The sequence below is a fragment of the Scleropages formosus genome, chromosome 9, assembly GCF_900964775.1.
Source record: "Scleropages formosus chromosome 9, fSclFor1.1, whole genome shotgun sequence".
NCBI lineage: Eukaryota > Metazoa > Chordata > Actinopteri > Osteoglossiformes > Osteoglossidae > Scleropages > Scleropages formosus.
This window is the reverse complement of record NC_041814.1, coordinates 15461856-15476636: the sequence shown is the minus strand read 5'-3', so window position 1 is coordinate 15476636 and position 14781 is coordinate 15461856. Positions and strand designations below refer to the sequence as shown.

General features: G+C 44.4%; 1 protein-coding gene across 17 annotated transcripts in view; it reads left to right on the top strand.

The window, feature by feature from the left end:
* dock7 (dedicator of cytokinesis 7) overlaps positions 1-14781 on the top strand; it is a 49261-nt gene that overhangs the window by 34044 nt on the left and 436 nt on the right. For 3 of the 17 annotated variants that reach the window (XM_018754110.2, XM_018754105.2, XM_018754097.2), the window contains 27 exons: positions 402-497; positions 595-735; positions 828-941; positions 1028-1195; positions 2330-2469; positions 2652-2821; positions 2936-3090; positions 3783-3965; positions 4145-4280; positions 4363-4459; positions 5340-5357; positions 6069-6122; positions 6320-6416; positions 6962-7096; positions 7601-7753; positions 7955-8113; positions 8520-8620; positions 8842-9034; positions 9203-9346; positions 9785-9916; positions 10462-10476; positions 12739-12864; positions 12951-13040; positions 13259-13495; positions 13645-13788; positions 14007-14113; positions 14312-14479. In XM_018754110.2, coding sequence (XP_018609626.1) covers positions 402-497; positions 595-735; positions 828-941; positions 1028-1195; positions 2330-2469; positions 2652-2821; positions 2936-3090; positions 3783-3965; positions 4145-4280; positions 4363-4459; positions 5340-5357; positions 6069-6122; positions 6320-6416; positions 6962-7096; positions 7601-7753; positions 7955-8113; positions 8520-8620; positions 8842-9034; positions 9203-9346; positions 9785-9916; positions 10462-10476; positions 12739-12864; positions 12951-13040; positions 13259-13495; positions 13645-13788; positions 14007-14113; positions 14312-14479 — 3473 coding nt within the window. Of the gene's footprint in view, positions 1-401; positions 498-594; positions 736-827; positions 942-1027; positions 1196-2329; positions 2482-2651; positions 2822-2935; positions 3091-3782; positions 3966-4144; positions 4281-4362; positions 4460-5339; positions 5358-6068; positions 6123-6319; positions 6417-6961; positions 7097-7600; positions 7754-7954; positions 8114-8519; positions 8621-8841; positions 9035-9202; positions 9347-9784; positions 9917-10461; positions 10477-12729; positions 12865-12950; positions 13041-13258; positions 13496-13644; positions 13789-14006; positions 14114-14311; positions 14480-14741; positions 14762-14781 lie in introns of all 17 variants that reach the window. The other 14 variants (XM_018754102.2, XM_018754112.2, XM_018754106.2 and 11 more) reach the window with 9 other exon arrangements.

Sequence of the window (14781 nt, the reverse complement as noted above, 5' to 3'; positions counted from 1 at the left end):
TTTTTTTTTTTTTTGTCTGCCCAGCACACTTATTTTGTTAAACCCAATAAAACAGTGCTGTGTTTGATATCCCTTTAATTTTCACGTTGTTATGAATATACTACACTTTTAGCAGTTTTGCATACTTTATGCTGTTGTCTTGCCAGTCATGGAAGGTGGTGTTCGGGATATGCTACAGCCTTTCTGAGTAGGACTTTGTTCTGAACTTGACTGTTAATGACAATTCCCCTTTTCAGTACTGGTTTCAATGTGCCCAGAACCTGCAGCCAGTGGACTGTAAACCTGCTGTGTATGGAGAATAAGAACATGTGATGTGTCTTTCCCCAGGATTGTTGGTACACCCTGGTATTAGGGAGTGGATGTGTGCAGTATTACTCCTGCCATCTCTCTCTGTCTCTTAGCTGTTCCATGAGGAACTGGCCCTGCAGTGGGTTGTGAGCAGTGGCAGTGTACGGGAAGGTGCTCTCCAGCAGGCTTGGTTCTTTTTTGAGCTCATGGTAAGATCCACCGTGTCTCTGCCACAGCCCTTGTTCCCACCCACCCCCCAACCAAAGAGGTCCCCCTCTCTCATGTATCACTGCTCTGCAACGCTAGGTGAAGAGCATCATCCACCACCTCTACTTTACCGACCGCCTCGAGTCACCTAGAAAGAACCGCTTTCCTGAGCGCTTCATGGATGACATCACGGCTCTGGTCAGCACCATTGCAGGAGACATTGTCTCTAGGTTCCAGAAGGTAAGCACTGATACAACACTCATTCTACAAGGCTCAGCCTGTTCCTTGAATTTATTACTTGACTCACACCACCACCCTTTGTCTCTCTTCAGGACCTTGAGCTGGTAGAGAGACTTAATACCAGCCTTGCTTTCTTTCTCAATGACCTGCTCTGTGTCATGGACAGGGGCTTTGTCTTTTGTCTCATAAAAACCTATTGGAAACAGGTAGGATGGCTTGTATTTACCCCAGGTAATGATCATGAGCAGATTCTTGCAGGTGTTTTTATGATTCATGCTGTCTACACCCATAGGTGTCCATGAAGCTGTACGCCCTGCAGAACCCCACTCTAGAGTCCCTCCGGCTAGACTTCCTGCGCATTGTGTGTAGCCACGAGCACTACGTCACCCTCAACCTGCCCTGCAGTCTTCTCACCCCCCCAGCTTCCCCATCTCCTTCTGTGTCTTCCGCCACCTCACAGGTGAGCTACCAACCACCTTCTGCCCCAACACTCCATTATACACAGATAATAATTTTGAAGTTCAGGACTCTGGTTATGGCCTACAAAACCATCAATGGATCTGTTCCTCGAAGACCTGATCATTCACTACACCCTATCTAACCTGCTACACTGCTCCACCTCTGCCTCCTTGGTGGTCCCATGCACAAAAGGTCCCAAATCAAAAGCACAAAGGTTTTTGCTTCTGAGTCCAGTGTGGTGGAATGACCTCCTCCTCTTACTCAGAACTGCTGAATATCTCCCAACATTTTTAAGAAAGGTCATAAAACTCATCTCTTTCGGACTCACTTCTTCCATGATCGCTTAAGTGCACGATAAACATGTAAATGTTTATGTTCAATAATTTTGTGATTATAACTGAATAGCCCAATTTATAATGGTTTCACTTCTGATTTTTTCGGCTTTACAATGATGAGCTGGCGATAGACATTCAGTAGAAACCGTACATCAAATTTTCAATTTTGATTTCTTTTTTCTTTTTTTTTTTTTTTTTCCCTGGGCAAGCGAGGTGCGTACAAAACTCTCTCGCGATGCTGGGCAGCGGCAGCGATCCGCATCTCCCATTCTGTCACGCAGAGGTGTGTCTTAGGTGTATTAAATGCATTTTCGACTTACGATGGGTTTTGCGGAAAGTAACCCCATCGTAAATCGGGGACCACCTGTAACCTTTATCCAGCTACTCGCATGATGTAAATGTTTGTTATAATTTTGTGATTAGAGATTCTTGAACACTGGATAAATTTTTATACAGGGACACATGTGATGCACATTGGTTTATATGGTGGAATGTGACAAATGAACTGCTTTAGAATCACGTGTCTGTATCCAAGTCTCTCGTTCTGCTGATTTAATGCACTCATTGAATTTTTCTGTGAGATGTACGTCACTTTGGGAAGAAGCTTCTGCTAAATGAATGCGTATAAATGATATGAACACTTAAGTATCACTGGCCTCACGTTGCGTAGTATGAAAATTTGCTCTGATGTGAATTTACAAGTGCTGCTTTTTAGCATCATCTTCGTTTGCTGCCATTAACCGCAATTTTGGAACTTTATCATGAGTTGAATTTTGCATGATGTTTGTCTACAATGGCAGAGCTCAGGGTTCTCCAGTCACGTCCAAGACCAGAAGATTGCCAACATGTTTGAGCTATCCGTGCCCTTCCGGGAGCAGCACTATCTGGCTGGGCTGGTGCTAAGTGAGCTGGCAGTCATTCTGGACCCAGAAGCAGAGGGGTCAGTACACTGGTGTGTGTCCACCTCATTTTTGTTGAAGACATTGCTCTATGAGTCTCATGTTTGTCTGTGTTATTGACTTTTTTTTTTTTAAAAAGTTCAGTTGTTACACTAATTCAGCTTGGCCCCCTGTAGTTCTGACCCTGTTTAAATTTGCCTTGTTTTCCTTTCTGCCTGCATAGGATGTTTGGTTTGCACAAAAAAGCCATCAGCGTGGTGCACAACCTGCTTTCCAGTCACGACTCAGACCCCCGTTATGCAGATAGTGAAGTCAAAGCTCGGGTAGCCATGCTTTACCTGCCACTCATTGGCATTGTCATGGAAACCTTGCCTCAGCTATATGACTTCACAGGTAACGCTGTGTCTTCCTTAGCACTGTCCTTGTCTTTTCCTCATATGGGGTATTTCTCTTAAATCTTCAGTTTGTTTTCAAAAAGAATCCATACAGGCAATTCTCCTCTTCCAGAATCACACAACCAGTGGGGGCGACCTGGTGGTTGTGGAGTAGAAGACCATGAGGCTGAGGGGAACAGCATGATCAGCCAGACGGTAGCCATGGCCATTGCAGGAACCTCTGTGCCACAGATGTCTCGGCCCAGCAGCTTTTTGCTTAACCCTCAGGTAATGGGTTCCTTCTAGGTGTCGGTTGAGACAGATTCCTATGGCTGCTTTACATGTTCCATTTGGATTTAATTTTGTAGTATGAAACTTAACCTCTGCTGAAGTTAATGTACTGAAGAAAGCCATGGTTTTGAAGTTATGAAAGAGTAACTATGGGGCAGCACGTAACATAGTGGTTAGAGCTTTGACCTTGTATTAAAATAACCCAATTTCAGATCTCACTCCTGCTCTAGTATCCCTGAGAAATTGGTTACCCTGAATTGCTCTAATAAAAGTCACCCAGCTGTATAAATTGGTAAATCACTGTTAGTAAAGTTAACATGTCATTTGCTTTGCAGAAAAGCCTCAGCTAAAAGAATTAACGACCTAATATAATAGTAAGCCCTGGTCTGACTGTGGTGGGTTTGTCATCCTTTATGGAAAGTGTGATATGGAAAAAATTGAGTATAAAGATGCAGGGAATTTGTTGACTCCTCTGTCTGCATTACTGACCACAAGAGTACAGAAAATGAATGATGTAATGCATGGAAAAACTGACTTTTGTTTAGATAATCGTGTATGGCTTTCTAAAACTGTGCCAGTTTTATGCATAATGGATTCATAATAGCCATAATGGAAGGTCTTTTGCTTTTGATTGCCTTACCTGATTGACGTGGAGATTTTTGAGTTTGTGACCCAGCATTCTTTTCCAGACCACCCGGCAACACGGCTCCTTCTCTGCCGAGTCAAGCCGAAGTCTACTCATCTGCTTGCTGTGGGTTTTAAAGAATGCAGACGACATGGTGCTGCAGAAGTGGTTCACAGACCTGTCTGTCTCTCAGCTGAACCGACTGTTGGACATGCTCTACCTCTGTGTCTCGTGCTTTGAGTACAAGGTAGGCTTCTGTACTGGTCTTCATCCCTTCAGTTTCTGTTTTCTCCGTGGCTCATTCCACATAGAGGAGTGCTCCAGCATGTTCTTGCCATTATTCATTGTTGTAAGATGAAATGTAAACACTGAAGGTGGCTGTGTTCTATGTGTATAATAAAAAAGGGCCTGTTTTGTGTTTCTCAGGGCAAGAAGGCCTTTGAGAGAATGAATAGCCTCACCTTCAAGAAGTCCAAAGACATGAAAGCCAAGCTGGAGGAGGCCATCTTGGGCTCCATTGGGGCCCGGCAAGAGATGGTGCGCCGCAGCCGAGGCCAGCTTGGTGGGTGCATCGGTCCTTGTGATGCTCAAGTGGCTTTGTCAATCCTCAGAGAAGTTTCATCCCTTTTCCGGTTGTTGCGCAGAGAGGAGTCCGTCAGGCAGTGCCTTTGGGAGCCAGGAGAACCTGCGCTGGAGGAAGGACATGACCCACTGGCGTCAAAACAGTGAAAAGATGGACAAGTACGATTTGGCCCTTTCTTATTTGCCTAGTGTACACTTTCTTTTTTCTCCAGTCAGCACCCGCACGGTTGTCAGCTTACATCGGTGACCTCTGCAGTTAAACAGTAACTCGCTGGGTCTAGAGATTGTTAGAAGTCTGGTACAGCAAGACGACAGACTGCTATGGAGTTCACTTACTCCTGTTGCACTTAATCCATGGCTTTGCTGGAGCTTTGTGTGTGACACCTGTGGATGGGGAAGAAGACTCTCTTTGGATTTTTGTTCTTGGCCCTACAATCCATTAAGGATTTACTGAAAGCCATGTGCATGCTAAATGGAGTTGAATTTTTGCAACTTGCTAGAAAATGAGTGGTGATCATGATAAAACTTAAAATGCTTCACCATCACAATATACCTTCTCATTATGCAGTGAAGCACTAGTGAAATTTCTGCAGTATTAAAAAACCTGATTGTTGCCACATCAGTGTAAAACTTCTCCATTATGGTGGAAATGCAGAATTTGGTTTCTTGTTAGAAACACTGATTGTTATCGGGTGAGTTCAATGAAGTCGGACCTCACTTGGACATAGGAAGACGAAAACCTGTAAAAGGTTTCAGTAAAGCATTCCTCATCGATGACGCAGGCTGAAGATGTTGTCCTCCTCATGGACTGTGAAGCATGGACTGTGTCTAAATTCACTGTGGAGTTCCACTGAGAAGAAAGCAGCTTTTTGTCACTGCCTACCAGTTCAATGCCCAGCACACGCTGTACAGCGAAGGTGTCTGTGTATGGTGGCACCTCTGAGTGTGACACTTGCTCCTGTGTCTGGTGATGTCTGGTGCACAGGTGCATTCTTAACGTTTTGCTCCAATTGTGTTTTCTCATGTGCTGTGTGTTTAGGAGCCAGAAAGCTGTCAGGTATTGTAAATCTGGAGTGTGCTGCTTTTGTTTTCACCTGCTTTTACCTAAATGACAGACCCACTTTCCCTCATTAATGGTGCTTGGGTTCTTTGCCCCCCCCCCCCCCAAGTTTAATCCTGTGTACTTAACCAGTTTCAAAGACCGTGTCTGCTATTTTTGCGTCATTTGGTAACATCTTTTGCACTTTCGTGATTCTGTACTGGTCTGAAAGTGGTCTGGCTGTAACTGACTATTTTTAAAATGCTTTTAAAGCAATTGATAATCTAATATATGCAATGAACAATTGCAGTTGGGTATTGCTAGTCATTGTTCATTGCTCTAGTACTAAACCTAAAAGCTCTTTTAATCTGAATTTTAAACAAGTACTTATCTTTAAAACATTTGACTGTAGAGCAGGTTGTCCAGGAATCTTTCTTTTTGAGGGTTTGTGGGGTAACAGGCTTGCGCTCTTCCTTTCTTGCCCCATTTTTAGTCTGAGAAGCCCCTCTTTTGGAGTGCGTGCATGCCAAGGGTGTCTTAAGTGGGCATGTGCCAGTTGTTCTGTGTCCCACCCTGACCCCCTTCTTCCTGGCTAATCCCCATGCCCTGCTGCCCTGACTCCCCCTCTGTGCTTCTTAACTGGGCCCTGGAGGTTGCTGTAGCTCAGCTCCTTGTGTCCCTATGTGCTTCTCATGTGGACTCTTGTCAGTGCTGTACTGTGCTGTGCAGGTTTAAGAACAGCCTACTGCTCAATGGAAGGAGCCAGGACCCTTTAATGGTTAGGTGTGTAGAGCATCGATCACTGTGATCTTGCCTTTTTTTGAAGTGCCCCTCCTCTAGCCTTGTGGAGGAACGGTCAGTTGTGTGTGCATAGACTTGGATGCTGCTCATGAGAAGAAGTCTCACTCAAGTAGGGAGTCTAGACCAGGGCTTCAAACTGCCCCGATGTTCATTGACACTCTTCTCTTTCTGTGTGACAGGACCAGAGCGGAGCTGGAGCACGAAGCACTTATTGATGGCAATCTTGCGACTGAGGCTAATTTGATCATTTTGGACACCCTGGAAATTATTGTACAGGTATACACTGAAAGCTTCATGTTACTCTCCACAGAAGGTACAAAAATGTGGTGCCATCGCTGAAAACGTTTTACAGTTTCTCCCAAGTCAGTCTACAGTTTGAACCTGATCGTCTACTTTGAACGAACTGCTTTGTCTCTTTGAATACGTGTTACAAATAACCCATCCAGTACCTGTCAGAAGTTTAACACTTACTGGAAACCTCCAAAAGTATTCAGTTAACAAGCCCCCCTGCCTTCCCAGCTCTTCTGCAGCGAATCCCAGAGACGGATGCTTGTGGGTTGCTTTGCTTTCATACTTCTGTCTAGTTTGTCCCATACAAATATTACCCATGCTGGCCAGGTTTACTCTGTTTTGCCTGGTACTATGTACAAGCGTTCACTGTTTTGATCAATGTTTGTCAGACATTTAGTCACGGATTCTTCCTGTGTTGGTGAGCTCTGTATTTTTCAAAGTGTGATGATACAGTATGGAGGATGAAAGGCTGTTGTTTACAGGAATCTACTGGTCTCCCTTTTTGACACCGTGGTTGTTCTTTTGCACAGACAGTGTCAGTGACGGAGTCTAAGGAGAGCATCCTTGGAGGAGTCCTCAAGGTCCTCCTGCACAGCATGGCCTGCAACCAGAGCGCCCTCTATCTGCAGCACTGCTTTGCCACACAGAGAGCGCTGGTGTCCAAGGTAATCAGCTCGTTGTTCGAAGGCCGTCGCAGCCTCCTCTTTGGGCTTTTATAAAAAAAAAAAAAGAAATCAGTAGAAACATCATGAATCTCTGTCTGTAAAGCACTGTTTTATTGAATATTACTACTTAGTCCTGGACACTAAAATTGGTGCTTAAGATGTTTCTAAAACAAGTACAAATGCTAACTAGACAAGTGTGGAGCATTGTTTAATGGATGTGTTCATTTCTATACCCCTGGACTATTTTCCAACACTTTGCCTGGTGGCAGAAGCATTTCCAAGATGACCTGAATGAGTAGCACTCCAGGTCCAAGTATACAAAATAGCTGCGTGCCTATGAAGCATCAGAGTAATAAAACACCACTTTTCCCTTTTTGATGCAAAGCAGGGAGCTGATTTAATATGGAATGATCCTCCTTTCCTCATGTATAGGTTATTAAAGAGTGATCAACAATGCTTTAGTCTCTTGAGTTGTGGCAGTAATCCTGGTGGTCTTTGTGACAGTTCCCGGAGCTGCTCTTTGAAGAGGAGACGGAGCAGTGTGCAGACCTGTGCTTGCGGCTCCTGCGCAGTTGCAGCAGTAGCATTGGCACCATCCGCTCTCATGCCAGTGCCTCCCTCTACCTGCTTATGAGGCAGAATTTTGAGATTGGCAATGTGAGTGTTGCTTAAAGTGCACTTGTGTCCATCATACAGGTCCATTACTTGCACTGAGTAAACTGATATGAGCTTGGAAAGCATTTCCAGATGAAAGGAAGATAAAAGCATCATTATTCATGTTCTAACAGTCATAAGTTTTCATAGAGACTTTTTATGGTGTTCTGTAAGGTCTTCATGCAGCTGAATGCTGTCTTCTAGAACTTTGCAAGGGTGAAGATGCAAGTCACCATGTCCTTATCTTCGCTTGTGGGGACCTCTCAAAATTTCAATGAGGAGTTTTTGCGGCGATCACTCAAAACCATCCTTACATACGCAGAAGAGGATCTAGAACTGAGGGAGACAACATTTCCTGATCAGGTTTAGCGCCTCTCTTTTGTTTTTTGTGTTTTTCTTTAACATACACTTGCAGGGGATGGTCTTCACGTCAGGTTTGTGTTGTCCAAAGATGAGTGGACAAGAGAGAACTTGATACTGCTCTCTGTTATTTTGACAGTTGTGGAGCAAACGTTATGGATGAGATGTTTTGTTTTGGCATTTAAAATTTCAGAAGGCAAGCATTTTGAGAGGTCTGGGCACATAAAGTTTCTAAGGCCCTTGTATTTTTTTAAATTCTTACAGCTATTTCAGGATCAGTTAAAATTGCAGCTTCAGGAAAACTGAGCTTTTTCCCTATAAACACATCATTTGTATGAAAGGGCCTCTAAAAAAGTAACAAAAAATGTGACTGTTCAGTGATGACATATACCCTGGTTGGGCATTTCAGGTCCAGGATCTTGTTTTCAACCTTCACATGATCCTGTCTGACACAGTGAAGATGAAGGAGCACCAGGAGGACCCAGAGATGCTCATTGATCTCATGTACAGGTACAGATTCATTTGCCCACAGTTTTGTCCAGCTCTTCTTCATGTTTATGCTTCGGCGCTATTTATAACATGTGAAAAGTGGATAACGTGATGCTCTTAAAACCCCAGTATAAAATGATGATTTTGAAACGATGAATTAAAATGCTCTAAAGTCACTGCGGACAAACGCCCAGGATCGGACGAGGAACACCAGGGTTCATGTAGCACCTCTGTGTCCGTAGAATTGCCAAGGGGTACCAGACTTCTCCAGACTTGCGTCTGACTTGGCTGCAGAATATGGCAGGGAAGCACTCGGAGAGGAACAACCACGCGGAAGCTGCCCAGTGCCTTGTACACAGCGCTGCCCTGGTGGCTGAATACCTCAGTATGTTGGAGGATCGCAAGTACCTTCCTGTCGGCTGTGTCACCTTCCAGGTGGGATACTTATATCGCGCACTCGTTTTGCACAGAATGCTGTGTCCCTCTACTCTATAAAGAGTAAGGTTGTGTGTTCTAACCTTCACACTGAGATCAAGCTGCCAGCATGGGAAAATGTGGACATGCACAATGTGGTGATGAATGTACTGTTGCCTTGTATCTCAGAACATCTCATCGAATGTGCTGGAGGAGTCGGCCGTGTCTGATGACGTGGTGTCCCCCGACGAGGAAGGCATCTGCTCAGGGAAGTACTTCACCGAGGTCGGGCTAGTAGGGCTCCTCGAGCAGGCAGCCTCCTCGTTCTCAATGGTGAGGGCTCCACTGCCTTTGTAGCTTCATTTTCTCCGTGTCTGTCTGTCTGTCTGTCTGTCTGTCTGACCTCTGTTGCTTTAGCTCAGATCAGATAGCTTTATTAGAGCCACTGTAGGCAGTCTGTATCGCAAAAACGTGATATTGGACGATGTAAAAGCATACATTGTAGGGAAAAGTTTGATGATAATTTAAATAACAGCCAAACTAATGCAATAATGTGCTAACTGAGTGAAGTTCCTGAGTTTGTTATCAAGCACCTCTCGTCACTGGAGGATGCTGACGTAATGGGCATCAGGAGCATCGTAGAACATTGAAAGGTCGCACTTTGAGAATACAGTACTGTCTCATTCTTCCATCTGTGTCATTTTTCTTTTTGTCTGTCTGTCGGTCTCTCTGTCTTATTGTGTTGTCTCTGGTCACCGACTTGTCCTGCAGGCTGGGATGTATGAGGCTGTGAATGAGGTGTACAAGATTCTCATCCCTGTCCATGAGGCCAGCCGTGATGCCAAGAAGCTGGCCACTATACATGGTAAACTGCAGGAAGCCTTTGGCAAAATTGTCCATCAGGTAAATGTTTAAATGCTGTAGCAGTAAGAGTGTGAACGATGCGATGTGTGCTTAGTGGAAACTCTTCAAATACAGGTGCACCCTCACACCTGTGTGTGCAGAATGAAAGTGAGTGTTGCATCAGTGTAGAATGTGGTGCAAAGAGCATAGCTGCAGCTGTTTGTGATCTTTCTCCACCCGTGAGCACAAACGGCGCCTTTCAAACTGCCCCGTATCCTGTAAGACATTTTTACTCGTGTTTGTATTCTCATTTGTAGCAGACATACTGGGTTTCTGTTAAAACAAAGGATACCGGTACAGTATTTATTTTTGGAAAATGCAACCAAAATCATTGGCCGTTCCATCATAAAAATGAGGTTGTTGATGTAGACAGCTGCTGTAAATGAGACGAGACCGTGACGTTCTGACCAAGGTCTCCTATCAAAAGCCACCTACGTGCCATCTCGGGGTGATGGAAGATGGCTGGTGTTATCAGCAGAAGGAAGGGAGGTGTTTGCCCAGTGGGAATGTGTGTTTTATTTGTCCTTATTTTCTTTGTTACACAGAGCACAGGCTGGGAGGTAGGTTCCCTCATGAGTTCCTGCTTGCCCACATGTGCTAGCTGTGGGTGTTCTGTTGCTGTCTGCTGTGAAAGCAGTCCATTAACCTCTGAATTTTTTTTCTTTTTTAACTATCCGGGGGACTGCTGTCACGTATGAGCAGCAGCCTTCCCTAAAAAACCATTGCCATGACAGTTTGGCAGGCAGTGCATGGGATCCGATGTGTCGCACTAATGGAGAGCCTTGATGAATGCATCACCCCATCACTTCACTCATCGGCACTTAGTGTCTCGCACTTCCTGTCTCCATACATCTCATCTTCGGCCACAGGGTTCGATTTAAGTGTCTTTCAGCAGACCCGCACCTCAGTTCACGTGACAGTGAAAAAAAACGGAACTGAACAAATTGCACATTAATGAAAATCTTCAGTACGTGAAGTTATAACTATTTTAAAAAATGGTTCATTTGGCACAGATGATGCTCAATTTTTTTTCCCCCTAATATTTTGGTTTTGATAATATTTTTTTTTTTATTATTATTTAAACTAAATCGACCCCTGATTATGATTTGTACTCATTCAGTGTTAGTTGCTATTAACCCCTGATTGTTGTTTATTGCATGTGGAGGGCGGAGCAGCCAGAGTGCCGCCAGGCTCTCTGTGTTGTGTTTTCCTAACAGGCTGCCTGTTGGGGGAGGGGCTCGCTCCTTTTCTTACTTTTTCCTTGCTTTGAGGCCTTCCCCTCCTCCCTTTCCTCCTCTTCGTTATGCATGGTTTGGACCTCCCATTTTGTGTTTTGTCACTATTTTTTTTTTTTTTTTTTCCTTCTTTCTCCCGTTTCACACAATGATTTTTGTCATTTTTTTTTTCCCACCATAGGTGCTGATCTTCGTGTGTGATTGTTTGGTTTTTGTTTGTGGAAGTTCCTGGCCCTGATTAAAATATGTTCTGTTTTCTCCTTTTGATTTCCCTGGTTGCTGACCCCCTCCTCCCCACTTTAATTATTGTGTGTTGTGGTAAGTTCCTGGTTTGGGAGGGGTTTTCTGATTTTATGTGGAATTGAATGCAATGAACCAAAGATGGGCTGAGCCAAACCAGTGTGACTCCTAATTTGATGTCTAAACCCAGTGCTGGGTCGACTTCCTGTTATGTTTTATGTAGAAATACTTTTGTCCGTCTATCCACGATCCATAGGGAACGAGACAAAAATACCCATCTCTCAACCATTGCAGATGTCACAGTTGGACTGGTTTGACTCGGCTTTGCAATTGTTTCCAAACACGTGCTCCTCCTGGTTTTCCTTCTCACTGAGCACACCTGTCCCATGGTACGGGCACACTTGTCCCTAGAGCGTCTCGCCTGGATGTCTTGTGTGCACTGACATGGTCCTCCTGTCAACACCTAATTCGTGTCACCCATTTGCCTTCAGAGGGTTGAATGAGGAAGCTGTTGTTGTTCCCCCTCCTCCCTCCCCCCATTCAATCTGCTGTGATCTCTCTAGCTTCGTCCACCAACAGGAAACATCTGTTCTCAGTTGTGTCTTCCAGCAACTGAATGCTCTGTCACTTTCTCTTACCTGTTGCTTTCTTGCATCGCTGTTTTTCTTTGTGACTTCGGAATTCATGTTTAATGCAGACAGTGGCAGAATCAGCTGAGGTCTGTGTTGTACGCAGTTGATGTTTACAGACGGTTATGTAAAAGTGATTGACTACCTTAGAGGTTTGTGGAGCCGACGTTTTTTCGTGTCACGGTCCGCTTCGTTACGGGGACACTCGGTCCACTGCTTTGCAGTGTGGGTATTGCACCTGAAGGTCAGGGAGAGTAACGTGTGCATTGGATAGGATGTGCCAATGGCAAACAGGAACAAGAACTCTGTGACCCTATTACGTGTGAACGCCTAGTCGTATGTCAACTGTCCCTTAATTCTGAGTTCGGAAGCTGTGTGTTGGTTTGAATAAACTGTTTTAAACAACCAGAGTACAATCTCATGGGTCACATTATGTAACATCCGAGTAGCACACCTAGGGTCGGACCTATACATTGACCTTTTGTCTGCTGTCCCCTCGTGTAAATGTTTACATTACCCTGCACTGCTCAGTGCTTTGTGGCTGCATTGTCCCCTTAAGGCATTTATTTTAGATAATTCACTGGATGATTTCTGGGTTGTACAAATAAAATTGAGAAAGTTCTGCTGCTAATTTTTGTAGGTTATATGTCAGTGTTGATGAATTTTGTCTCCAGTGAAACTTACAAAACATCTTTTGTTTTCCCCATAGGATGGAAAGAGAATGTTTGGTACCTATTTCCGCGTTGGATTCTATGGGTCAAAATTTGGAGATTTGGATGAGCAAGAGTTTGTCTACAAAGAACCAGCGATCACCAAGTTGGCAGAAATTTCTCACAGACTAGAGGTAAACAAGAGCCAAGAGCTGCTATGTGAACATTGTCTTGAGATCCTAGATATAAAACAGACTTGTGATGCTCGCTTTATTTTCAGGGTTTTTATGGGGAGAGGTTTGGAGAAGATCAGGTGGAGGTGATTAAAGACTCCAATCCTGTGGACAAGTGCAAGCTCGATCCAAACAAGGTGAAGCCACAATTCAGGAAATAAAGCAGTTTTTTAACAATTATAGAAATAATACGTTTGAGTGTGGAGCCTGCTGTGGCTGGTGATTTTAATTCTGAACAGACGTGTACTGTGGAAAATATGCAGTTTGGCATATTTTACTGTGTCCACAATAGTAGGATAGAGTAATGTGAAGTCAGTGGAGTTTATCAGTTTGACCCCGATCGATTTGGTTACAGGCCTTCATACAGATAACGTATGTGGAGCCTTACTTTGACACTTACGAGATGAAGGACCGTATCACGTACTTTGACAAGAACTACAACTTGAGGCGCTTCGTGTACTGCACGCCGTTCACGCTGGATGGCCGAGCACACGGGGATCTCCACGAGCAGTTCAAACGCAAGACAATCCTCACCACTTCACATGCCTTCCCCTACATCAAGACACGCATCAACATTATCAATAAAGAGGAGGTGAGGGACCACCATCATTTCAGTGAACGCACTAGGACATGTTGGTAGTAGTTTTCCTACGAGCCTTTGATAGGCAGTCTGCTGCATAAAACTGATGTCCTTAATTACTGTGCTTCCTGCACCAGCCAATCATTGTTCAATCTATGCAGATCATCTCCATGCCCATTGAGGTGGCAATAGAGGACATGCAGAAGAAGACACAAGAGCTCGCCTTTGCCACACACCAAGATCCTGCTGATGCTAAGATGCTGCAGATGGTGCTGCAGGGATCCGTGGGCACCACCGTCAACCAGGTGACCATTACAAGGAGGCCAATGCCATTCCAGAGCCAACTGCTAATTGATGATGGTGTTTTAATGGTGGTCCAGGATAATACTGCCTATTGCATTCTGGGGTATGGTGTTGGACATATGTTTTTAAGTATGCAGTGCTTGGTTTAAAACCCTCATGAACAGATGAAAATGCACAACTTGGGCAATTCTTGCACACTTAAAATATGACTTTCACACAGGGACCCCTGGAAGTTGCTCAGGTCTTCCTCTCAGAAATTCCTAGTGACCCTAAACTGTACAGGCACCACAATAAACTACGACTGTGTTTCAAAGACTTCACGAAAAGGTAAAAAGACCCCTGCTGTCTGAGTATAGTGAACAATCAATAACAAAAAAAAAAAAGCCCTGTTCATCCATTGCTTCTTTACAGTGCTGCTGTGTTGGATAAGTGCACTCCAAGTAAACTGTTTAAGATATAAAAGAATGCATTAAATGTACACAGTGAAGATAAGGATGCTAAAATTGCTTTGGATGATCGGCTCAGGTGTGAAGATGCCCTCCGCAAAAACAAGAGCCTGATCGGCCCTGACCAGAAGGAATATCAGCGAGAGTTGGAAAGGAACTACCACCGGCTGAAGGAGGCACTGCAGCCCCTCATCAACAGGAAGATTCCCCAGCTGTATAAGCCTATCCTACAGGTCAACTCTCACAGGTCAGCAAGGGCAGCAGCTACACGCGTGGTGCACTGCATTACGATACCACAGCCAGCATGTGCAAGGGTTTCGCAAGGGTTTACACCAGAAAGCAGTAGCGAGAAGACAATGTGTCAGCACACAGAAGGCTTTATCAGCTAACACTGAACAATACATGCAATATTCAGTGCAGTTTTCCTAAATGCCTTGTGCTATCCTGGAATTTGCTTTTTCAACTCAAATGCAAACTGAGAAATGCTGTTGTTTTCATATAACATGCAGCAAAAGGACCGCTTGACAAGGTAGTGTCTCTGAATCTCCA